The sequence below is a fragment of the Alligator mississippiensis genome, chromosome 11 (assembly GCF_030867095.1).
Source record: "Alligator mississippiensis isolate rAllMis1 chromosome 11, rAllMis1, whole genome shotgun sequence".
Classification (NCBI taxonomy): domain Eukaryota; kingdom Metazoa; phylum Chordata; order Crocodylia; family Alligatoridae; genus Alligator; species Alligator mississippiensis.
The window spans coordinates 48119532-48144957 of record NC_081834.1 but is presented as its reverse complement, the minus strand read 5'-3'; the positions used below and the strand labels follow the sequence as shown (position 1 = coordinate 48144957).

Sequence of the window (25426 nt, the reverse complement as noted above, 5' to 3'; positions counted from 1 at the left end):
TGTAAGAGCATAGGCCATGACCCTCTTTGGTCTCCCAGTTAGTGTGCGCCTCTACACTCAGCAGGCCCTCCAGGCAGCCAGCAAAGGAACACTCGATGGTAAAACACAGGTTAGACAATAGGGGAACAGACAGAACCTGGCAGAGATGAAACTATAGTCTAAACGTACATAATGGGATGGGCTTCACCTGTCCCCCAAAGGTAAGCGTGTGTTCTCTTCTAGGTTCGCGGATCTCCTCCGGCGGGCTTTAAACTAGGCTCATCGGGGGGAGGGGAAGATGAGGGCAGGGGAAGCCGTGGACCACCAAACCATGTGGCAGCTACAAGGACAGCCCAGCCTGAAGAAGGAGAACATCAGGAATCTGCAATCCATGGGGCGGCCAGCACTACAGCACAAGTAAGCAATAAGGGGCCCTTTGGGCATCAGAGCTGGGGGGCAACAAAGGCGCCAGTCACAGGGCTCAAGTGCCTATACACTAATGCTAGGAGCATGGGGAGCAAACAGGATGAACTAGAACTCCTGCTTGCAGAAAACACCTATGACTTAGTAAGGCTAACAGAAACCTGGTGGGATTCTTCCCATGGCTGGGCAGTACACATTGAGGGTTATAAGCTGTACAGAAAGGACAGGGTGGGGAAGAAAGGGGGAGGGGTTGCGCTTTATGTCAATGAGCGATAGACATCGACCCTCATCAAAACGGAATCAGAGGAGGAGAAAGTAGAAGGATTGTGGGTTAGGTTACATGGAGGTCAAGGAGAAAGGGATTTGGTGGTAGGGGTCTGCTACAGACCCCCACACCAAGGGGAAGAACTAGATTTGGGGCTCCTGAGGCAGCTCTCAGAGACCATAAAAACTAGGGAGGCTGTAGTCATGGGGGACCTAAACTACCCAGACATCTGCTGGGAGACGCAGACAGCAAAGTCCCACCTTTCATGCAGGTTCCTATCCTGTGTACAGGACCTCCATCTGGAGCAGGAGGTACATGGTCCCACTAGGAGGAATGCCGTACTGGACCCGGTATTGGCAACAGGGGATGACATGGTATGGGACCTACAGATCGGTGGTCACCTGGGGGACAGTGATCACCTAATAATAGAATTCACCATAAGACATCGAGTGGGTAAGGTAACTAGTAGGGTGAAAGTGCTAGACTTTAGGAAAGCTGATTTCAATGAACTCAGGAGTTTAGTCAAGGATGAACTGCAGAGTAAGAGTTTTGAAGAGATGGGAGCTGAGGAAGGGTGGCTGTGCCTTAAGGAAATGATCCTTCGGGCACAGAGGGAGATGAGCCCGATGCAAGGAAAAAGGGGGAAAGGGGCCAGGAGTCTTCCTTGGATGACCAGAGAAATCCAGGGCAGCCTACTGGCTAAAAGGGGGGCACATAAAAAGTGGAAACAGGGAGAGATTACCAGAGGTGTATACCTCCTCTGATCGTGCTTGTAGGGAGGCAGTTAGACAGGCCAAAGCTACCATGGATCTGAGGATGGCATCCCAAGTTAAGGATAACAAAAAGTTGTTTTTTAGATATATAGGGAGTAAAAGGAAGGCCCAGGGTGGAATAGACCCCTAAATGGGCAGAAGCAATTGGTGACGGACAGGGGGGACAAGACTGAACTCCTCAACGAGTTCTTTGCCTCAGTGTTCCTAAGCGAGGGGCACGACAAGGCTCTCACTAGGGTTGTAGACAGGCAGCAGCAGGACGCCAGACTACCAAGCGTAGACCCTGAGATGGTGCAGAGGCACTTGGAGGAACTGGATGCATTTAAGTCGGCATGCCTGGATGAGCTCCATCCGAGGCTACTGAAGGCACTGGCTGACGTCATTGCACAGCCACTGGCGGGAATATTTGAACACTTGTGGTGCATGGGCCAGGTCCCGGAGGACTGGAAAAGGGCCAATGTGGTCCCCATTTTCAAGAAGGGGACGAAGGAGGACCCAGGCAACTATAGGCCAGTCAGTCTCACCTTCATCCTTGGCAAAGTCTTTGAAAAAATGATCAAGGCTCACATTTGTGAGAACCCGGCAGGAAAAATTATGCTGAGGGGAAACCAGCACGGGTTCATAGCAGGTAGATCATGCCTGACTAATCTAGTCTCTTTTTATGACCAGGTTACAAAATGCCTGGACACAGGAGTAGGGATTGATGTCGTTTACTTAGACTTCAGGAAGGCCTTCAATACGGTATCCCACCTCATACTGGTGAACAAGTTAAGAGACTGTGACTTGGACAACTACACAGTCCGGTGGGTGGTGAATTGACTAGAGGATCGCACCCAGAGAGTTGTAGTGGATGGGTCGGTATCGACCTGGAAGGGTGTGGGCAGTGGGGTCCCGCAGGGCTCGGTCCTTGGACTGATACTCTTCAATGTCTTCATCAGCGATTTGGATGAGGGAGTTTGTGGATGACACAAAACTGTGGGGAGAAGTGGACACGCCGGAGGGCAGGGAACAACTACAAGCAGACCTGGACAGGTTGAACAAATGGGCAGAAAACAACAGAATGCAGTTCAACAAGGAGAAATGCAAAGTGCTGCACCTAGGGAGGAAAAATGTCCAGCACACCTACTGCCTAGGAAGTGACCTGCTGGGGGGCACAGAAGCGGAAAGGGATCTTGGAGTCCTAGTGGACTCCAAAATGAACATGAGTCGGCAGTGTGACGAAGCCATCAGAAAAGCCAATGGCACTTTATCGTGAATCAGCAGATGCATGATGAATAGGTCCAAGGAGGTGATACTTCCCCTCTATCGGGCGCTGGTCAGACCGCAGTTGGAGTACTGCGTGCAGTTTTGGGAGCCACACTTCAAGAGGGATGTGGAGAACCTGGAGAGGGTCCAGAGAAGGGCCACTAATATGGTTAAGGGCTTGCAGGCCAAGCCCTATGAGGAGAGACTAGGGCACCTGGACCTCTTCAGCCTCCGCAAGAGAAAGTTGAGAGGCAACCTTGTTTGTGGCTGCCTATAAGTTCATCACGGGGGCACAGAAGGGAAATGGTGAGGTTTTATTCACCAATGCGCCCCTGGGGGTTACAAGAAACAATGGCCACAAGCTAGCAGAGAGCAGATTTAGATTGGACATTAGGAAGAACTTCACAGTTCAAGTGGCCAAGGTCTGGAACGGGCTGCCAAGGGAGGTGGTGCTCTCCCCTACCCTGGGGGTCTTCAAGAATAGGTTAGATAGGCATCTAGCTGGGATCATGTAAACCCAGCACTCTTTCCTGCTTATGCAGGGGGTCGGACTCAATGATCTGTTGAGGTCCCTTCCGACCCTAGTATCTATGAATCTATGAATCTATGAATAAGTGATATTATATTAATAAGATTCAATGAAAATAACCAGTACAATGAAAGCAAGCATTGAGTAGGGCAGGAGTTGTCAGCCTGGGGTACATATACCCCCAGGGTACTTGGAAAGGTTCTAAGGGGGACAAGTGGGTGGGCAGGAATGAAGCACTGCCACCCATCACCCCACACCACCACCTCCCAGGAGCAGGGCCGGAAGTGTTGAGGGCAATGTCTCCCCTGTGGGATGCACAGGTGCCGGTTGGCCAGGCATATGCGATTCTGCAGGCTGCTGATGGGCGGTGCATGACTAGCCGGGTGCGAGGCCCGTCACCATGCAGCCACACATGCAACCAGCCGCTGCCATGTGACTGGCCGTGTGATGTCCAGCCACTGCCACCAGAAGGAATACACTCCTTAAAAGAGCTTGAAAACCCCTGGACTATGGGATGTGCTAGCAGGTCCAGTAGGAAGCTAAATAAAGCAGATCATAATCATTTCATAATACGACATTATGTACACAAGTTAACAGCAAGGGTCTCAACAATATAAGGAACAAGGACAACAACAATGGTACAGCAATTATGCCCAAAAGAAGGAACAATACAGGGGAAAAGAGCAAGTTACCATAAGAAACGCAATCTCCTTCCTCTAGGCCACATAGCTAGCATGACGCAGTAACTGCAAAGCTACCCCATGATGAACTGGGGACCTTAACTCTCTCTGCCATGAAAGAGGTTGTCCACTGCCCCCCAACTTCATCGTGGGGCTTCCCTTTGATCACCAAAAGGGGAGGGCCCTTCTTCCCCTATAGAAATCCTCCCCTCCTCCCCTCCTAAGAACTGCAATCCCCTTTTCGGGTAATTTACGACTCCCAGCAGTTCTTGTGGACTGGCTCGTCTCTCTCTCTCTCTGAGTTGGCTGTGGGGCTTCCCCCCTCATTGCCATGGTTGCTCCGTCCTGCTTTCCACTTCTGCAGGAAATCCCAAGATGCCTCATGCAGCTTCCTGGCCTGTCAGCCCTCTCAGGCCCCGTGCACTGCTCTGCGCACCAAAGAGGCTCTTGCTTCCTGCAGGAATAGGGACCTGCACTTCCTCAGGCAGCCACAGAGTCCTGTCAGCTCTCCAGACCCACAGTGCACAGATCCATGCACCAACACTACAGCTCTCTACACTGTGGGGCTGGAAGCAGCTGCTCATTGCTTCCCACTCAGTGGAGACGTCTTCAAGCCACTTCTGGGGCAACTCCTCCAACCTGATGGTCAGCTCTAACAGCTCTAATGCCACCCCATCTTCATCATCCCTCATCAAAGCCACCCATGTGTTGGGCACACAGGCTTTTATCCCTTCTGGAGGCTCCATCCCACTATTGAAGATGGACCAAAGGGAAGCCTTAGAAGTTAGTTCCCCATCAGGTCCTCTTTTTCACCTCACACCTTGGTCAAAGCAGAGCAAGCCATCCTCCTACTTTTTTCCTGATTGGTGGGGGAGAGAAATGCCCCCACCAATCAGCCTGAGCCATCCAGCTCAAACCATCAAGCTGGAATGCTGGTGAACCCTTGGCCAGCCTGCCACACAAATAAATTAAATCAGACCTTAAACTAGAGATTGAAGATCCCAAATGATATGCCTAGAGCTCCTAAAATATCGCTGATTCTGGCAGGAACCAGCATTTTGCTTACAATGGTGTAATATGGAGACCCAAACTTACTTTTATTGCGCGTGCCTGAAGGCAATTGTTGAGTTTCATGCAAATGAAGATGACTGCCTGTAAGGACCATGGCATAGGTGTTCTGGCCTAATGTGAAGGCTGTTGGGAGAAGGCAGAAGCTATGTGTGGACTCCAAATCTATGGCCAAGTCAGAGATCAGGAATCAAGGACTTAGCTATAAGATCCATTGGGGAAAACTTCAGGCAGAGCGCTGGGCAAGGTTCAGGAGTCAGGAAGTGAGCAAGCAAAGCAAAGAGGAGATTCCAAGAGCCGGAGCCAAAACACACAGGTGAGCAGGGTGAGAAGCTGGAAACCCAGAGCTGAAAACCCAGCAGGATCCAGAGAGCTTACCACAGCAGAGCTTCACACAGAAGTGTCGTCTGGCCTGCAGCCTGCTGCCACAGCTGGACTTTATTGAAGAGACAGCCATTACCAGCAGCCCAGCAGGAGGCCCTAAGAGTGGCCAGTTGGTTGAACAGCAAAGCGGGGCCACCAGTTAGAGCCTCTGCTGGTTAGGGAATTAGTCCAGGCTGAACTGCCTATTAGGGCCCCCGGCACTGCCCCAGTAGTACATCCCACCACTGTCACACGTGTTCAATGCCCTCTGGTATCCTTTCCCTGACCTTGTCCTCATAACTAGGGACCTACCGAATTCACAGTGGAAGTCTGCTGTGCAGCTCCCTTAATCCTGCAGGGTCCCTGGCATGTCCTGTCCCCTCCACACCCCTCCTCCCGCACTGATTGGCAGAGGGGCCCTGCCACTCACTCCTGATTGGCTGGAAGGCCAAAGTTGCAGTATTAAATATGGTGCTGTTTTTGCCTCCCAACTGGTCAACCACAAGCAGCAGGGCCACCAGGGCCCCTCCGCCAATCTGCAATGTTTGGCAGGGGGGTGCACAGAGGAACCTGCAAGATTAAGGAACTGCTGGACAGCCCACTTCTGCAGTGAATTCAACAGGTCCCTACTCATGACCATAGGGCTTAGGCCCATATGGCCAAGATTATTACAGGCAGGATCCTATGACTCCCCTCTCTGTCTTGGTATTCAGGCTGGGGTCATTGTTTCCCTCAAGCCACACTTCAATTAAAAAACTTTCCTTTTCTGGGAACCATGTCTTTCCTAGTCTCAGAGCCAGCTCCACTATCAATAGGCTCATCCATCATTATGCATGAGGACCACAAACACAATGGCCTCTTCTTTCTCACCCACACTCACAATCCAGGGGGATACACAGGCTGACCTATAATACATTCCCCTCCGTGACATTGTGGAGATTTCAACATCTCAGAAGGAGATCATAGGGATTTCTTTTCAGGGGCAGATGGAGGAATGTTCTATGTGAACCTAGCACATGGGTTTGTTTATTTTGTAGGTAAAGTTGGGAATATGGAGATAGCCAGCCTTCACAAAATTGTTCCATTGCTTCTTTGGGAAGCAGCACTCCTATTAACATTTTTCAACATCTTAATCAATTTTAATGAAAAATTCCTTTATTTCATTAATGCTGTTCATTCATTTTCTTGCATCTCCCCATCAGCTCCATTCCCTTCAGTCACAAAGAAAGGAATATTGGACACGGTTTTGTTTTCATTGACTGCTCTGCATTCTTGCCATTGCTGTAAACCTTGAAAGCTTCCTATTTATCCCTGTTGCCCTTTTCCATGATATCTGGAATATATCAAATCAATTTATTTTACAAAAGGCTTACATAGATTCTTGGGTAACAGCCTTTTTCATGAATAAAGCTGCTAAATAGAACAGGCTGGACATCAGAGACATTACTTTAGAGTCAGGGCTGCCAGGCTCTGCAATGGGCTCAGCCACATGCAAGCCCACAATTTCTGTCAATCTTGTTGGAAGTCTCTATATTTCCCAATCCACTTTCTGAGGGCATGTAAGACATCCCTGTTTCTCAGGCTGTAGATGAGTGGATTGAGTACTGGGGGGACAATGGTGTAAAACAGAGACACAATCTTGTCTTGCTCTGGGGAATGGTAGGAGCTGGGTCTCATGTACATGAAGATGCCTGCCCCATAAAACATGACCACCACAGTCAGGTGAGAGGAGCAGGTGGCCAGTGCTTTCTGCTATCCTGTGCTTGACTTCATCCTCAGGACCCTGGAGAGGATACAAGCATAAGTGGCTAGTATAATGGAAGAAGGGATGAGGAGCACGACAATGCCAGCCACAAATACCAGTGTTTCATATCGAGAGGTGTCAGAGCAGGACAATTTGAGCAGGGCTGGAATCTCACAGAAGAACTGGTCAATCACTTTTGAGCCACAGTAGGGGAAACCCAGCGTGAACACTGTGTGAATCAACACATTTACTGATGCTCCCATCCAGACCCCAGCCGATAAAAGAAAGCAGATGTTCCTGCTCATTAGGATGGGGTACTGCAAGGGGTTGCAGATTGCTATGTACCTGTCATAAGCCATGACTGCCAGGAGGAGGCACTCTGATATGCCCATTGTCAACCCAAGGAAAATCTGAGCCCCACAGCCAGCTAGAGAAATGGGGTTGCCTGGGATCAGGAAGTCAGCTAACATTTTGGGGACAATTATCAGTGTCTGACAGATGTCCATAAAGGCCAATTGTCTGAGGAAAAAGTACATGGGGGTGTGAAGGGAGGAATCCACTTGGATTAGAAGTATGAGAAGAGCATTCCCAGACAAGGTGGCAATGAAGGCTAAGAAGATCATGGCCATGGGGAACATGTGTACGTTGGTCCAACTCAGGAATCCCAGCAGAACGAAGTCTACTGAAGAAGTTTCATTCTCACTCTTCATTTCCTCTCCACACAGCTTTGCCTGTAGCCCTGGACAAGAACCAAATGCCTTGTGGAATATGCATACGCTCCTACTGGATAAATCTCATGGAAACTGAGGCAGCAGGCATGCTTTCTTCTCCTGTGGAAGAAATGGAAGACATTATGCTTGATAAGACAATGGTCTTACTTCCTTGGGAACTATGCACATTTAGGCTAAAGATTTCCTATTATTAACCTAATATCTCTAGTGAATCTGCAGGCTCCACCTACAAGTGAGCTACAGTGGTTTAATTCATGGTATGTCTATGCTGCAGACAGAAATGATTACAGCAGGGATTAGCAACCCACGGCCTGCAGGACCTTTGAATCTGGCCTGATGATTTTGGGTCATTGGTGGCATTTGGAGGTGGGGGGAACCTTCTTCAGGTGCTCGCCCCAGGCTGCCTCAGGGACAAGGACCATCTGTGGGCATTCTCCTTGTGCCACAGGTGGAGATTAGTGGCAGTGGTGGCAAGGTGCTTGAGTGCCCACCTCTAACCTGCAGTAGGTTATTCCAGTTTACAGCTGGAAAAGGTTGCCTACTCTTCAACTACTGTGCCTTACACAGATGTCATAGCTAGGGTTAAACAAGTTAATTGGAGTCCTGGTTGCAATCTAGCCATGGCAGTGAGGAAGTCAATGCATGCTACTTTCCTTGCCCAGATGAAGGGAAAATAATCAGTCCCTATGCTCCATGCTGGCAGTAGTACGCACATAGTACCTGTGCTGCTAATACTACCTTGTTACATGTGAGTCAACCGCATGTAACAAACTGCTCATGGAGGTTCTTACACTGTGTGCAGGACCTGTCCCTAACCCAGGTGGTGTCTAGTCCCACCAGGGTAGAGCCTTGCTTGACCTGGTCTTAGCAACAAGGGATGATCTTGTGGGGAACATGCAATTTCATGGTAGCCTGGGAGATAGTGACCATCACTCAGTCGAGTTCACTATCCAGAGAAGGGTAGGTAAAGTAACTAGTGGGGCTAAGGTGTTGGACTTCAGAAGGGCCAACTTTAGCAAGTTTAGAAGGCTAGTTAGTGAGGGGATGCAACTCAAGAACATAGAGCAAATGGGGGTCCAGGAGGGCTGGAGGTATCTCAAGGGAGTGATCCTTGGAGCTCAAAAGGATTCTATCCCATTATGTAGGAAGAGAGGTAAGGGGGCAAAAAAGCCCCCTTGGCTGAACAGGGAACATCAGGAGAAGTTGGGGGCAAAGAAAGAGATGTATAGGCAATGGAAGCAGGGAGCAGCCACCAAGGAGGAATATATCTTCCTGGCGCGCTATTGCAGGGAATCAGTTAGCCAGGCCAAGGCGGGGCTTGAGCTCAGGTTGGCTTCAACAATCAAGGACAATAAAAAGTCCTTCTTCAGGTATATAGCAGGCAAAAGGAAAGCTCAGAGCAACATAGGGCCCCTGCAGGACAAATCAGGACAGTTGGTGCTTGACACGGGGAAAAAAACAGAGCTCTTCGATGACTTCTTCGCTTCAGTATTTCTATGTACCGATCAAGCCAATTCCCCCACCTCGATCATTGACAGATGTCCACATGGAACCAGTCCGCCTACGGTTAGTTCTGAAATAGTTAAGGAGCTCCTGGAGGAGCTGGATGGGTACAAGTGAGTAGGCCCGGATGACCTCCATCCACAGCTGCTGAAAGAATTGGCTAGTGTAATAGCTGAGCCGCTGGCATAGCTGTTCGAGCACTTGTGGTGCTCCAACCAGGTCCCTGAGAACTGGAGAAGGGCCAATGTGGTGCCCATTTTCAAGAAAGGGAGAAGGGATGAGCCAGGTAACTTTCCACCAGTCAGTCTTACCTCTATTCCTGGGAAAATGCTAGAGAAAATAATCAAAGAACACATTTGTGTAGGCCCAGCAGTGGAAACAATGCTAAGGGGAAACCAGCACAGGTTTGTCACAGGTAGATCCTGCCTGACAAACCTTGTAGCCTTCTATGACCAGGTCACACACTGCCTGGATGCGGGAGCTGAGGCTGATGTCATCTTCCTGGACTTTAGGAAGGCCTTCAACACAGTCTCGCACCCTATCCTCATTGGGAAGCTAGCAGACATTGGAGTGGATGCCTACACGGTCAAGTGGTGGTCAACTGGCTTAGGGACCGCACCCAGAGAGTGGTGGTGGATGGTTCCTTCTCGGCCTGGTGGGAGGTGGGCAGTGGGGTCCTGCAGAGTTCGGTCCTCGGACCAATATTATTTAATATTTTCATCAACGATTTGGACAAGGGCGTGGAGAGCACCCTCGCCAAGTTCGCTGATGATACCAAGTTATGGGGCAAAGTTAGTACACCGGAGGGCAGGGAGAAGATTCAGGCTGACCTGGACAGGTTGGATCAATGGGCAGAGAGAGATAGGATGTAATTTAATAAAGATAAATGTAAGGTACTCCACCTGGGAAGGAGGAACCCCCAGCACACCTTTAGGGTGGGGGGTGTACTTCTCAGCAGCTCGGAGGCAGAGAGGGATCTTGGAGTCATAATTGACTCCAAGATGAACATGAGCTGGCAGTGTAACAAGGCCATCAACAAGGCCAATCACACCTTTTCATGCATTAGCAGGTGCATGTCTAACAGATGACTAATAGAACAAAGGAGGTGATGCTCCCCATCTATGCTGCACTGGTCAGGCCGCAGTTGGAGTACTGTGTCCAGATTTGGGTGCCACAACTCAAGAGGGAGGCGGGGAATCTGGAGAGGGTCCAGAGGAGGGCCACTCGCATGATTAGTGGCCTTCGTGATAGACCCTATGGGGAGAAGTTGAGAAAGCTGAATCTCTTCAGCCTTCACAAGAGACGGCTGAGGGGAGATCTTGTGGTCGCCTATAAATTTATTAGGGGAGGTCAACGGGGAATAGGGGACACACTGTTTACTAAGGCACCTCAGGGAGTGACTAGGAGTAATGGGTATAAACTAGTTGACAGTGGATTTAGGTTAGATATTAGGAAGAAATTTGTCACAGGAAGGGCGGCCAGGATCTGGAATTGCTTCCAAGAGAGGTGGTACTATCACCTAGCTTGGAGGTCTTCAAGAGGAGGCTAGATAGTCACCTGGCTGGGGTCATCTGACCTCAGTCCTCTTTCCTGCCAGGAGCAGGGGGTCAGACACGATAATACATTGTGGTCCCTTCCGACTCTACAATCTATGAATCTATGAGTCGGACTGAACTTGATGGGAAACAATCTCACAGAAAAAACTCATGGCAAAACATTTCACAATGATTGAGTGTGGCTCGGTCCTTCTGGCCATTCTCCTTTTCCATCACCACCAGCAGTGACATATATCATGAGTAATGTGATCAGTAGCAGGAGAAGAAGCACTTGGCAATGCAGACATGGCACACGGGAGTAGGAGGAAACATGCTCTGTCCCAAACACCTCACCATTTACCAAACTCTAACAAATACCCCATAGCTGCTCCCCAGCCATAGCGTGTGCTGGGCAATTAATGGGACAATGAATGCTCAAAAGTATCTAAAGTGAAAATATTTGCAGAATGAATCCTACAAACTAAGAGAAAAGAATGTGTGTATTTTTTAGTTGAAATTTTGGTACAGGAAAGTAGCTATGGAAACCCTGATGGCCAGTGTCCCATTTGAAGGAATGGTTTTAACAGAAAATCTTCCATCAGCTCTGAGTTTTAGTGTCCAGTATTTCAAGTGCTTGGGTAGGTATCCCATAAAAGTATCTGAATTTCAGAGGCAGGTTCTCAGCTCTTTCTGAATATCACTATACAGTAATTTGGGCAGCCAAAACTGAACTAGGCCTAGATGAAAGGTAACACCTAGTGAGATCTGCTGTAGGCTGTTTAAAAAAGGAAAGGAAGAAGAAAGAGAAGGAAAGACTACAAAAATCCTGCTTAAAATAAAAACATTATTTCCATGAAAAAAGTGAAGCAAAGTTATTCTCCGGCTGCTAGAGCTCTCTCCAGATCATTTCAGTTCTATGCAAATGCTAATATAAAAAAAGAAGAAATGCTGGTCCTATAATGCTTTTGATCTATGTTGTCAGTCAGTATTTCCATTAATGTACCTAGATTTTTTTTTTTTTAATGAATGTGACATTTCACTTTCTTAAGGAACATTTCTCATCCTGTTCCCCACCCCAAATTAAAATATTAATTCAGAAAATCTCAAGTAACTGGCTGAATGATACACAGTGCAAAACACTCTGGAAGAAGCCTGGCTAGGAGTGGGAGGTACAGCATGATGACCTTACTATGCCCTTCCTCTGATGTCGCAAGCCAATGTAATCGAGTCACAGGTGATCTTGCTAGCCATGGCTAGCCAGCGTGCAGCCAGCCAGCCTTGGTGTTTTAAACTGGGCAGGTCTGGTTTTGCCAGAATGCTGCTTTCCAGTGTTGACTGCAGTAAGTCTACGACCTGGGAAACTGATAAGGCATACCTGATTACCCTATTAAATAGATTTATTGTATATAAATGATTCATTGACATGAGAAGCAATTTTGTACATCTAATAGCCTGATATTTCGTAATTTTATCTTGTAAGCTTTTTAAGACCTGCTAACAGCTGGGATGAAGAGCCCAGGTCTGCCTCAGAAAATCTTTTTTCAGGCAGGGACTAAAGATCCTTGCTGCATTGCCCCTCTGCAGGTGAACCAAGGTCAGTGTATCTATGAAAACTATCCCTGCCATACACAGTTTACACAGTGCTCAAAACACAACCTACAGCATGTAGTCTCAGGAAGATCAGTAAGAAGTTATTTTGCCTGGCTGCCTGGCCACCTGCTGGAAACCTATATGACCCAGGAACTTAAACAATGTTTTCAATACTAATGATTTTGTGACTCTCTCAGATTAGTGGATCTTTCTTTTAAATCAGCAGCTCACTATGCTTATCTGTATTGTCTTAGAAATTGCCTATGGTTTGTATTCCAATATTAGAAGTGCTGTTAAGATTTTTTTGATCCTTGTTTTGGACTGTGTGCTTTTTACTGCACCCAGCTTCTCAAACCATCCTTGGTCTCCAGAATCTCCCTGGGGCTCTACAGTCCTTGGCCTCGGGGCCTGTTTTCCTTCTGGCAGAGTCAACTGGAAACCTAAAATCTCTATAGCTACCCAACTTTGTACGTACCATGTAGGGACAGAAAGATAATTAGGATTTAGCCCCTCACATGGAAAGCTAGGGACAACGGAAAGTCTTGAAAGAGTGGAACCATAATTTTGTATTTGGGAGAACACAGCCCCCAAGTCACTGTGTGATATGGAGTTGTGAAGCACTTAAAATGAACAATGCCTCGTACAGGGTGTGTTGTAAAGTCATTACTAATGGAAGTACAAGATATGGGATTATACACGTATATTATTACTCCTGCTCCTGCCTTTGCCTAAAGTAATTTGCATCCTTCCAGCCTCACAGGAAAGCTGAGACTCCTTGCCAGGTGAGACCTGCCTGCCCAGAGGGTTATTCCATCTATTGACTCCTCTGTGAAATCCTATGAAATATGAACTTGCATTTCTACCCAGCAGAACTTTTACAATCTTTTCTCTGATTCCTGATGAAGGGTGTTTGTGCCCAAAAGCTTGCAATGAAAGGGTTTTTTTTTAAAAATCTTGTTGGTCTAATCAAAGACATCACATCTGTCCATGAGCCCTGACTGATATTATTAAATACTACACAAATAGTTTAGGACATGCTATGTTAGACGAAATCTCTCTTTACCTGACATTTTTAATAGCCCTAAGAGTGGCCTGGGTTAAATCCTGGACCTGCTAAGGTGAAAGAGGAATTTGGAATTGACACCAGGAGAGACGAACTTTTACCCCTTCTTTGCAAACATTTCCTCCTCCTTTGAAGTTCATCATCATACGTAGGTGTCCTGACAGGAATAATCTGTTTTCATTAATAATTTCCACCTCCCAATTCTTAATTGTATCATCACAGTCTTTGTCACATGGAAAGAAACACATTACAGGACATTTGTAGCTATGAAATAAAGTAAAATATATTTTATTACTAGTACTATTAGTAGAAGCAATAATAATAAAAAGTAAAATATACATGACTTTATTGAACTGTAATACCTGAGATAAATTTTCAGAAACATTTACATGCAACTTCTTCTGTCATTATCACATGGGGATCTTTAGGAAGAGAAACAGTGCTGTTTGTAATAAAGATAAATCTGTTTTTAAGAATCTTTACCTGTATAAAATAGGACTAGAAGGAAACAGAAATCACTTACCTTGGTCTCATTTATCTTTTTCTCTGATGACTTCAGTAAGAAACTTAATCTTTTCTATTATATTCCTAGAAAGTTTTCTTTTTCCAGCCTATTGCTACATGTACATTTATAAGAAATAAAGAGTTACGAGCTCAAAAGCAAGTACACTAGAAATCCACATACATCTCTTTTCTTGCATGGCATTCCTTTCATATGGGGCAGCATTAGTTTTCTAAGGAAGCAAATGACCTTAAAATTCCTCAGGTATGAACGCCATTTAAGTTTCGACATTAAAATTGTATAATACGAATTCTTGTCCTGAGCCTGAAAACATATTTTTATAAGTTGAAAAAAAGCAACATGGGCAATATATAAAAAGGATCTGAAATTAATCTTAAAGAAAGACACTCTACACTGAGTAGAGAGACAGCAGAGCTCTTTCAATCCTGCTTCTGCAGCTAGCTGAGTAAATCAGGTAGCGGAGAGAGGGGAGCACGTATGCCATAAAAACACAGTCTTCACAAAACCGAAGTCAAGCTTGTGGCCATTATGTTACTCATTAACAATAGCTTTCAAATCTAATGGGACCAAAATGCACAAACTTTCCCACACTCTGGGGATCTTCTCCCAAGTCTCTAATTAAGGTCTCCTTTCAGCTCCAATACGTGCTGTGGCAGGCTTTCCTCCATTCAGGTATTTGAAAACGTTGCAAAATTATGCTCAGGCAAGTTTCTTAGCAACCTCTGTCTGGAGGTGGGAGAGAACAAAGCAATTCAGGAAGGACAATACATTTCAGTCTTTCTTAGAATAAATTATAGGGGGAGGATTTGTTTTTTTTTAAGGTGGGAAACATCGTATTTGATTGTTTTCATTCTAATACAAAATGCTAAATCTCTCACTGCTTGATTTTCCAGTGGGATGAGACCCCTGGGTTGTGACTCACTCAAGATGATGTTTCTCCATCAAGAACATCAGTTCTCCAAACATTCAATCACAAGACATCCCTCTCACCTGGAGAGTTTGAAACAGAGGAAGAGCAAAGGAGCATAGTCTGCTCAGATATGCATAAGAGTCTCCCAATCCTGGCCACACAATCATGGATCGGGGCCTGGGAGCTCCCTGCTGCCAGGGCCAGGCGACAATGTCCCTGCCCGGCCTCTGGTGGCAGAACCTTCCCCAGCAGAAGGCAGCTTGCAGAGACAGCGAGCAATGTCCCAGTTGCACCAGAAGATAGCTGTCTCTGGCCCCGTGCTCCCTGCCAGCTCCTGGGCTAGTACCAAAAGGGAGCTTTGAGCTACCCCCAGCTGCTGCAGGAGCCCAGGGAAGGGCCACCGGAAGCAGGAGCAGTCTGCTATTAGGGGAAGCAAATCTTCTCCTTCATTGCTGCACGTGTAGATGTATGCCTGGGAGAGTTTATTTTAGCATACCTCACTCTAGAGTAAAGTGCTCCTGGATTATTTGCATGTGCAGCTGAGCCCAGTCACTCACTGTCTTTCAAAGTCTCTCCAGAAATCTTATTTTTCATTTCTTAACTTCTAGGGCTCTACAACATTTTTTTCCCCAGGAAATCCCACCTGAGAAGCCAGATATTACAGACAGCATGTAATGATGCTGAGTGGTATCTTCTCTCTTCTTAGGAGCACTTAAAAAAAAAATATAATCTGGATCATAATCGAGGAACTTTAATTGTGCTGGAGTGACTAGGTGGGACAGTCCAGGAAATAAGTGAGAAGCAAGTATTTTTATGTGTAATAAATTTTGTTGGACTGACTGCATGTTTGGGAGGGGCTTTGACAAGCTTCCAAATGTAGAGTATTATTCTTCAGGTCAGAGAGAGTTTTTGGTTCCTAATATGAGAAATTTGTTCCCAAGTGGTTCATCTACATGAGATGCTTTACTGTGAAGCAGTGTATTTTGCTATGCAGGTAACATATGCGTCTACACATGCACATGGTTACTGCACAGTAACCCTTCCTAATACTAAGCTTGCTACCTGCAAATGCAAGTAGCAAATTTACTTGCAGTTCCTAACTGTGCAGTAGCACTTGTCTAGACACCTGACTAGGAGCAAATCTGCTCCTGGTCAGTCATCCCCCAAGGGGTGGGAGATTGCTCCCTGCCCCATGGAGCTGGCTGCTGCCAAGGGGGGCTCTTCCACTGGAGTCCAGGCAGGGACTATGTCCCCCTCCGCAACCAGCAGGGAGCTCCAAAACCCCTGCTCCAAGGTCATGATTGTGGAGCAGAAGCTAAGAGATCCTTGTCTCCCAGCCCCTGTTTCACCATCACAATTCGGGAGGAGGGGGTTGGGTGATTCTTATCTCCCAGTGCCAGCTCCACGGTTGAAGGGCTGACATTGGGACTGGTCCCAATGTCACAGAATTGGTGCTGGGAGATGAGGTTCAGGGCCACGGTCTTGATACCAGCTGCCTCATTGGTGGACTGTACAGGGGGATGGGTCCTGCCCCACCCCTGCAGCTCTTTCCAAGTCACACACCTCAATCACCTGATGAGGGCACAGGCCTCGGGCATGCCCCTGACCAGGACAGCTCCCAGTGATTGTGGGGTGGGGACTGGAGAGCCTGTTCCTCGCCCACCTCTGCGATCTAGGAGCTGGGTGGGGAACAAGCTCTCTAGTCTGTCCCCACCCAGCTCCGTGATCATGGAGCTGAGCAGGGAACAGGTTGTCCAGCCCCTGCTCTGTGAACTGTCCTGATCAGGGCAGATCCCAGCCCCGCGGCCTGATTGGACAGTCAAGGCATGGGGCTTGAAAAGATCTGCAGGGATGGGCCAAGTCCCATCCCCCTCCCCTGATCTGCCAGTGGGGTAGCTAGTAGGGAGCTAGCTAATCACCTCAGCAAATCACTAAAGGTGTGGGGTGCGGGGAGGCTGCACAGGGGAACCTCCAAAGTTAAAGGAGCTGCTGGGCAGCCCACTTCCAGCGTGACTTCTGTAGGTCCCTGCTCATGACCATAGAGAGGAAACAAGCAGAACCAGAAAGGATTCCTGACTGTCACAGAAGTGCCAGATTGCTAATAAAAGGACATGCCTGCTTTCCTCCCCTTTGGCCATATGTCTTAGCATTGAACTGAGCCATAAGGAAAGTTTGGTATGTGACCTCAGGCCAAGAGTCCTAGTTTTCCATGGGAACATTGCCATCACTTTCTGGCCATGCAAACCAAAACAACTGGATCCCTCTCCTACTTCGCACTACAGAAGTGTCAAAGCAACAGAGTCCATGCGTAAGGCCTGCATACTCCCAGTAGCTCATAAATGCATTAGCCACAATCTTGCCATGTTCACTCCCTTGTGTTGGGCCAAGACACCCTCTCCAGGCCTCTTGCCACCATGCTGTACATGTGCACAGGAGGCAGGGCTGTGACTCAGGGGCTCCGGCACTGTGCGAAGCTGTGTGGATCCTCTCCTATGAAACCATTTCAAACACTTAACACCCCAGGTCTGAAGTATGGGGCTTGCCCAAGGACTGTATGGTCCCCAGTGGCCTACTTTGGTCAGTGTGGCCTAGATTATTGCAAGGAGGATCCTATGTCTCCCCTTGGTATTCCAAGACTGTCTGGTATTTAGTCTGGGGGCACTGTTTAACCCAAGCCGCATTTCAATTCAACTACCTTCCTCTTCCTGGAACCATGTTTGAGCTAGTCTCACAGCAGCTCCACTCTCAACGGGCTCATCCATGAGCGTGCCTGAGGACCACAGACACCAAGGCCTCTTGTTTCTCACCCACTCTCACAGCTCAGGGAGACACACAGGTTGACATATAACACATTTCCCTCTTCAACGTCACCACTCAGAAGTAGTTCATGGGGAATTTCTTTTCAGGGGCAGATGGAGGAATGCTCTGTGTGAACCTAGCACATGGGTTTGTTGGTTTTTTAGGTAAAGTTGGGAATATGAAGGGATAGCCGAGCCTTCACCAAACTCTTCCATTGTTTCTTTGAGAACTAGCACCATAATCCCAGTCTGACAGGAAAACTGTCAAATGTAAAAATATTATACATATTAACCAATTCAGTTTTCAACATCTTATTTATTTTTAACAAAAACATCCTTCATTTGATAGATGTCTTGCATTCATTTGTCCTGTCTACTGACCAGCTCCATTTCTTCCAGGCACAAAGATAGGAACGTTGAGACAGTTTTGTTTTCATTTGCTCCTGTGCCATCTCACCCTGGATATAAAGCTAGTGAACTTCTTGTTTCTCCCTGTTGCCCTTTATGTGATGTCTTAAATAAATCAGATCAATTTGTCTTACATAAAGCTTACAGATACTTGGTAAAAGCTTTCCTCATAAAGAAAATAATAATCTTTTCTCCTAAAAAGAAAAGCTTAGATTAAATTGGAGTTTTTCTTCTTCTTTCTAAAAAACATGTTTTCTACCATTGGCCTTAGTGGAGTGAAGCTGGTGGAAAAACAATGTAAGTGAGACAGGAGTTAAAGCACAGTCCCTCACTCTTTTTAAAAAAAATTATTCAGAAGATCTGCGTCTAAGCATTTATGATCATAGGATCCTATGATCGTAGGAAAGTAGGGCTCATAAGGATGTCACAAGACCTCAAAGGTCACATTTAGCCCAGCCTCAATGGAGTGAAACCAGTAGGAAAAAAAGTCATGTCCCCAGTAGGCACAGAGAAAAGCCCATCTCCCTATGATGACCCTTCAAGTATTTGAAGTCTGTGATCAAATCCCACCTCAGTCTTCTCTTATCCAGCTGAAATAGCCCCAGTTCTTTCAACCTTTCTTCATAAGTCTTTTCTTTCAGGTCCCAGATCATTTTGAGACTTCACAAAATTGGTCCATTGCTTCTTTGAGAACTAGCACCAAAATATCAGTCTGATTGTACAGCTGGCAAACATGACAGGTGAAAGAAATAGTTATTCTATTAACCAATTCATTTGTCAAGGTCTTATTTATTTTTGATGAAAAATTCCTTTATTTGATTAATGTCCTTCATTCATTTGTTCTGTCTGCCGATCAGCTCCGTGTGTGCCAGGCACAAAAAAAGGGACGTTCAAACACGGCTTTGTTCTCATTTAATGCTCAGCATTCTTGCCATGGATGTAAACCTAGAAAGCTTCCTGTTTCTCCCTGTTGCCCTTTTCAGTGGTGTCTTGAATAAATCAAATATATTTATTTTACACAAGGCTCAGAGAGATTCTTGGGTAACAGCCTTTTTTTAAAAAAAATAAGGCTGCTAAATAGAACAGGTTAATCTAAAATAGAGGTTTTTTTCTCTTGTGTAAAAATTATGGCTGCCTAGAAAGGTGCTCTTTGCAGTTCTCACTACAATGCCTTGGAGCAGATCCTATTAATCGCGGCTGCCCCGCATTGCTGCAGTGTCATGTGTATTAAACCCTGGCATGGATAAAATTGGCCATTGGGGTGCTTTACCTAAAACTTGTCGAACAAACTCTAGATAAAGCATCCTGCGGTCATTTTTAAACACACAGGAAGTCATTATATGTGATGCTGCGGGATTTTTAATAGAGTGGCTGTCCAGATGCCACTCTAACTAAAACACCCGCTCACACCACGTGTTCTACCTTTGACCTCAGTGGAATGAATCTGGGGGAAAAACAACGTGAAGTGAGACAGGAATCAGACATAAAGTACAGCGCCTTGCAGTGGTTGGGAAGATCTGCTTCTAAGCACTTAGGATCATAGGCTGAAAGAAACCTCACCAGGTCCTGTGGCCCATGCCCCTGCTCCAGCCACGATCATCCCTGACTAAACCACCACAGCCAAGTGTCTGTCTTACCTGCTTTTGGACGTTTCCAAGCATGGAGAATCCACAGCTTCTCTTGGTAGCCTCATCCCTTTGCAACCACTCCCAATGGCAGCTAGTTCCCCTAATCTCCAACTTCAATTTCCCCTGCTCTGGCTTGTGGCCCTTGCTCTTAGTCCTGTCACTTAAAGCCACAAAGAAAAGCCTATCTCCTTTCTCTCTATAATCACTCTTCATGTATTTGAGACACTATTATACCTCCCTCCCCCCCAGTCTATTCCTATCCATCCTAAATAACCCTTGTTCTTTCATACCTTCCTCATAAACTTTCATCCCAGGGCCCATTTTGGTTGCCCTTCCATTTGACGTATTTCCTGCAGGGGGGCTTGGGCCTTGTGCAGGGGCAGCATCAGGGAAATAGAAAGTTTCAATCCCCCATGAAGTCTTCAGTGTTTGCAATAATTTGGTTAAATTTCCTGAAGCAGGAAAACACTAATGAACAGGGAGAGTGGGGTACATTTCTTCAAACCTCTTTCTAAGCATTTAAGTGACAAAGCCCAAAAGCCCATGACTCTCAGTAGGGCACAGGCTGTTACGTGACTGAGAAATGTTAGCTTCCTTCTAAATGATCCAGAAAACCCTGCCGGCGGCCTTCTCAGTTGAATGAGACTTAGCTCATGGTAACGTACAGCTTCTGTCAATTTTGCAGGAAGACTCTGAATATCCCAATCAGCTTTCTTAGGGCTCGTAAGACATCCCTGTTTCTCAGGCTGTAGATGAGTGGATTGAGTGGTGGGCTGACAATGGTGTAAAACAGAGAAACAATCTTGTCTTGCTCTGGGGAGTGGTAGGAGCTGGGTCTCATGTACATGAAGATGCCTGCCCCGTAAAACATAACCACCACAGTCAGGTGGGATGAGCAAGTGGCCAGAGCTTTCTGCTGTCCCTTGGTTGACTTCATCCTCAGGACCCTGGAGAGGATACAAGCATAAGATGCTAGTATAATGGAAGAAGGGATGAGGAGCAGAACAATGCCACTCTCAAATACCTGAGTCTCATGCTGAGAGGTGTCAGAGCAGGATAATTTGAGCAGGGCTGGGACCTCAAAGAAGAATTGGTCAATCTCTTTTGAGTCACAGTAGGGGAGAGCCAGTGTAAACACTGCCTCAATCAAGGCATTTACCAATGCTCCCATCCAGACTCCAGCTGATAAAAGAAAGCAGATGTTCCTGCTCATGAGGATGGGGTACTGCAAGGGGTTGCAGATCGCTATGTACCTGTCATAAGCCATGACTGCCAGGAGGAGGCACTCTGATACGCCCATTGTCAACGCAAGGAAAATCTGAGCCCCACAGCCAGCTGGAGAAATGGGGTTGCCTGGGATCAGGAAGTCTGCTAACATTTTGGGGACAATGATCAGTGTCTGACAGATGTCCATGAAGGCCAATTGTCTGAGGAAAAAGTACATGGGAGTGTGAAGGGAGGAATCCACTTGGATTACAAGTATGAGAAGAGCATTCCCAGACAAGGCGGCGATGAAGGCTAATAAGATCGTGGCCATGGAGAACTTGTGTACATTGGTCCGGCTCAGGATTCCCAGCAGAATGAAGTCTGCTGAAGAAGTTTCATTCCCACTCTTCATTTCCGCTTCATGTGGCTGTGTTTGAAGTCCTGGACAAGAACAAGATGCCTTGGGCAATGTGTGCACACTTCCTACTGGATAATACTAACAGAAACTGAGGCACCTGGCAGGTTTTCTTTTCCTGTGGAAGAAATGCCAGACATTATGGTTGATGAGACAATAACCTCACTTCCATAGGAACAGAGATTACGTAGACTAAAGATTTTCTACACTTTGCCCATCATTTCTATGTTCAGCTGCAGGCCCCACCTGCATGTGGAATCGCAGTGGTGTACCTTGTGTTATACCTACACTGTGGAATTGAGCACAGCAGGGATTTTCAACCAATGGCCTGCATAACCATTGAATCAGGCCCAGGGGTTTTGGTGGCATTTGGTGGTGAGGGGCACTTTCTGCAGGTGCTCTCCCCAGGATGCTGTGGCAAGTAATGCCGGCTGTGGGCATCCTAGCTGTGCCATGGGCAGAGACTACTTGCAGGTCCTAGCACCCACTACTTGCAACCTGGGTTAGGTTATTCCAGTTTGCATCTGAAAAAGGTTGCCAACCCCTGAATTACCCATGGCCTGCAGAAGTTCTGAATCTGCCCTGAGCATTTTGGGGCATTGGTGGCCTTTGGAGGTGGGGGCACCTTCTACAGGTGCTGTCCCCAGGCTGTCACGAAAACACGCAACAGCTGTGGGCTTTCTACTTGTGCCACGAGTGGAGATTAGTGGCAATGGTGGCAGGGTGCTATATGGTGTCCGCCTCCAACCTGCAGTAGGTTATTCCAGTTTGCAGGTGGAAACGGTCACCTAGTCTTCAACTACTATGCTCTATGGAGACATCATAGCCAGGTTTATAAGAGTTAACTGGAGTCCTGGTTGCAATGTAGCCACAGCAGTGAGGAAGTCAGTGCATAGTACTTTCCCTAGCCAGAAGCAGGGCAAATAAGGAGATCCTATGCTCCATGCTGGTAATATTACCCAAATAGGAGCTGCACTCCTAATACTCCCTTGTTACGTGTGAGTCTGACTGAAATCAATGGGAAATAATCTCACAAAATCACCTCGGTGAAATATTCCACAATGACCGAGTGTGGCTCAGTTGTTCTACCCATTTGCACTTTCCATCACCACCAACAAATACATTTATCGCTATAAATGCTACTTGTAGTAATAGGAGGAGGAGCACTTGACAAGACAGGAACTGGATGTCGGGGTATGGGAAAACATTGTCTGTTCCAAACACCTCACTATTTAGCAAGCAAAACTAAAAAAAAAACAACCTCAAAACAGAAACATTTCAAAGCCAACATACTGTTTAAAAAGAATGGCTTTAAAAGAAATGTTCCTATCAGCTCTTCATTTTTAGTGTTCAGTGTTTAAAAAGCTCAAACTGATTCTCCTTTATAACATCTGAATTTCAGAGGAGAGATTTTCAGCTCTTTCTGAATGTCAGAATACAATAACTTGGGCAAACGAACTAAAATAGACTAAATAAAAGGTACCACCTAATGAGTTCAGTTGTAGGTTGGTCAGAAAAGAAAAAGAAAGAAATAGTAGAATAAACACAACATAAGCCGCTTTAAAACAAAAATAATTGTCATGAAATTAAGTCAAATGAAGTAATTTGCATGCTGGTGGAGCTCTGTGCCATATCATTTCATTTCTACCAAACCATTAATAAAATATAATTAAAAGAAATATCAGCTCTGGAGTGCTTTTGATAAAAACTGTCAATCAGTAATTCAATTAATGTGTGTGGATATTTTTTTATGGGAAAAAGAAAAGTTCACTCTTTTAAGTGACATTTTCCTTCAAAATTTAAATATTAATTCAGAACATTGCTAGTAACCGGCTGACTGACATAGCATTAAAAATATGTTGTGAAGGGCCTGACTAGGAGCGGTCCAGGTGCGAGACCTGAAGAATAGCTTCCATGAAATTAGGAACAGAAACTCCCTGAGCCAGAGAGAAGTTGCCTCTGCCCATTTGATAAAAGGCCACAATCTCACTGTTTTCTCTGTTTCTGCAGGGCGGTGTGGGATCTACTGGATTAACTAGAGAGATAACGCCCATGGTGTTCAAGTGGGAGGAAGATATGGTGACCTTGCTCTGCCCTTCCTCTGCCTTCATAGGCCAATGTACTCCATCACAGGTGATCTCTGGCTATACATGACTAGCCAGCATTCGGCCAGCCAGCCTTCGCACTTTAAAGTGGTCAGATCTGATTTTGCCAGCTAGCTTTCTACTGTCCACTACAATAAGTCTATGCCCTGGGAAACTGGTAAGGTACACCTGATTACCATATCAGATGGATGAATTGTATATTATTTAAAAATCGGCATGATAGGACTTTTTTTTTCATCCAACAGCCTCATTTGTGGTTATTTTATCTAGTAAGTTATTTAAGCTCAGCTAAAACTGGTGATAAAGAGCCCCAGCTGGCCTCAGAAACTTTCCTTTCAGGCAGGAACCCTGATCATTGCTGCGTTGTCCCTCTGCAGGTGACCCAAAATCAGCGCCTCTTTGAAACCTTGTTTCTGAAACCTTGGGAAGAAGTTATTTTGCCTGGAAGCCTGTCCTGTCGGAGACCCATAACAACAGGTGACTTGAAGAGTTTTTTGTGTACTAACGATTCTGCAACTCTCTTAGATTAATGGATATTTCTTTTAAATCAGCAGCTCACTATCCCTTATCTGTATTATCTTCATAATTGCCTATGGTTTGTATTCCAATATTAGACATGATATTAAGATGTCTGTGACACGGTTTTTTGGAATGGGTGGATTTACTGGTCCTGGCTTCTCAAACCATCCTTGAGCTGCAAAATCTCCCTGGGGCTCTGCAGTCCTCTGCCTCGGTGCCTGCTTTCCTTCTGGCAGTGTGAACTAGAAACCCTAGAGCCCTACAGCTACCAAACAGTGTACATACCATGCAGGGACAGAAAGATAACTAGGAATTAACCCCCTTAACATGCAAAGGTGGGGACACGGAAAAGTCTTGAAAGAGAGGACCTGTAGTTTCCTCTGTGAGAGGGCACAGACCCCAACCTAACTGTGAGGTACTTCTTAAGAGAAGTAATAATTAAAAGTAAAATGTATGTGACTTTATTCAAATGTAATACATGAGATGTATTTTGAGAAACATTTACATGCCACTTCTTTTGTCCTTACCACATTAGGATCTTGAAGGAGAAAAATGGTAATGGCTGTTTGTAATGAAGAAATATCTGATTGTAAGAATCTTCACCTGTATAAAATAGGACTGGAAGAAAACAGTAATCACTTACCTGGATCTGCCTTATCTCGTTCTGTGATGACTTCAGTAAGAAGCTTAATCTTTTCTACTAGAGTCCTTGAATGTTTTATTTTTCCATCCTAATGGTACATGTACATTTCCAAGAAATATAGAGTTATAAGCTCAAAAGCAAATACACAAGCAACCCATGTAAATCACTTCTCTTGCTATCGTAATTTAAAATGAAAGAAGTGGCTGTTCTAGGCATGGCATTCCTTTAGTATGGGCCAGCAGTAGTTTTCTAAGGAAGTTACTTTAAAGTCTCTCGTGCATGAACTCCATTTAAGTTTCAAAATTAAATAATATACTAGTAGCTGATGCACAGAGTCTGAAAAAAAAAATTAAGGGTTGCGAAAATGGAACATGGGCAATATATAAAAACAATCTAAAATCAGTCTGAAACAAAGACTGCCCCCACACTGAAAAAAAACAGGCATTGTAACTCTGTCAGTCCTGTGTCTACAGCTCACTGACTAAATCAGGTAGCAGAGAGAGGGGAACAGACATGTCATAAAAATACAGTGTTTTAAAAAGCCAATACAATATTTTGGGCATGATGTCACTCATGAGCAATAATTGTGAAATCTAAAGGGAGAAAAATACACAAACCTTCCCACACTTTGGGGACTCTTGTCCCAAGTCTTTAATTAAGTTCCACTTTCAGCCCCAACGGGTGCTCCGGCAGACCGTTCTCCAGTCAGGTGTTTGAAAACTCTGCAAACTTCTGCTCAGAGAAATGTCTTAGTAACCTGTGTCTTCAGGTGGGAGAGAA

At 46.0% G+C, this 25426-nt stretch overlaps 1 protein-coding gene and 1 pseudogene across 1 annotated transcript; both read right to left on the bottom strand.

Annotated features, from left to right (window-relative positions):
- Positions 1-6458: 6458 nt before the first annotated feature.
- Positions 6459-14750, bottom strand: LOC102565475 (olfactory receptor 2T27-like; annotated as a pseudogene).
- Positions 14751-18018: 3268 nt separating this feature from the next.
- Positions 18019-22524, bottom strand: LOC132244050 (olfactory receptor 2T27-like). The gene has a single exon (XM_059714979.1). It carries the CDS (start codon positions 21374-21376, stop codon positions 20432-20434), a length of 945 nt encoding a protein of 314 aa, XP_059570962.1. The 5' UTR covers positions 21377-22524; the 3' UTR covers positions 18019-20431.
- Positions 22525-25426: the final 2902 nt, after the last annotated feature.

Bases quoted from the DNA above. Each gene is read 5' to 3' on its own strand.
- LOC132244050 (XM_059714979.1), bottom strand. From the start codon at position 21,376: ATGAAGAGTGGGAATGAAACTTCTTCAGCAGACTTCATTCTGCTGGGA.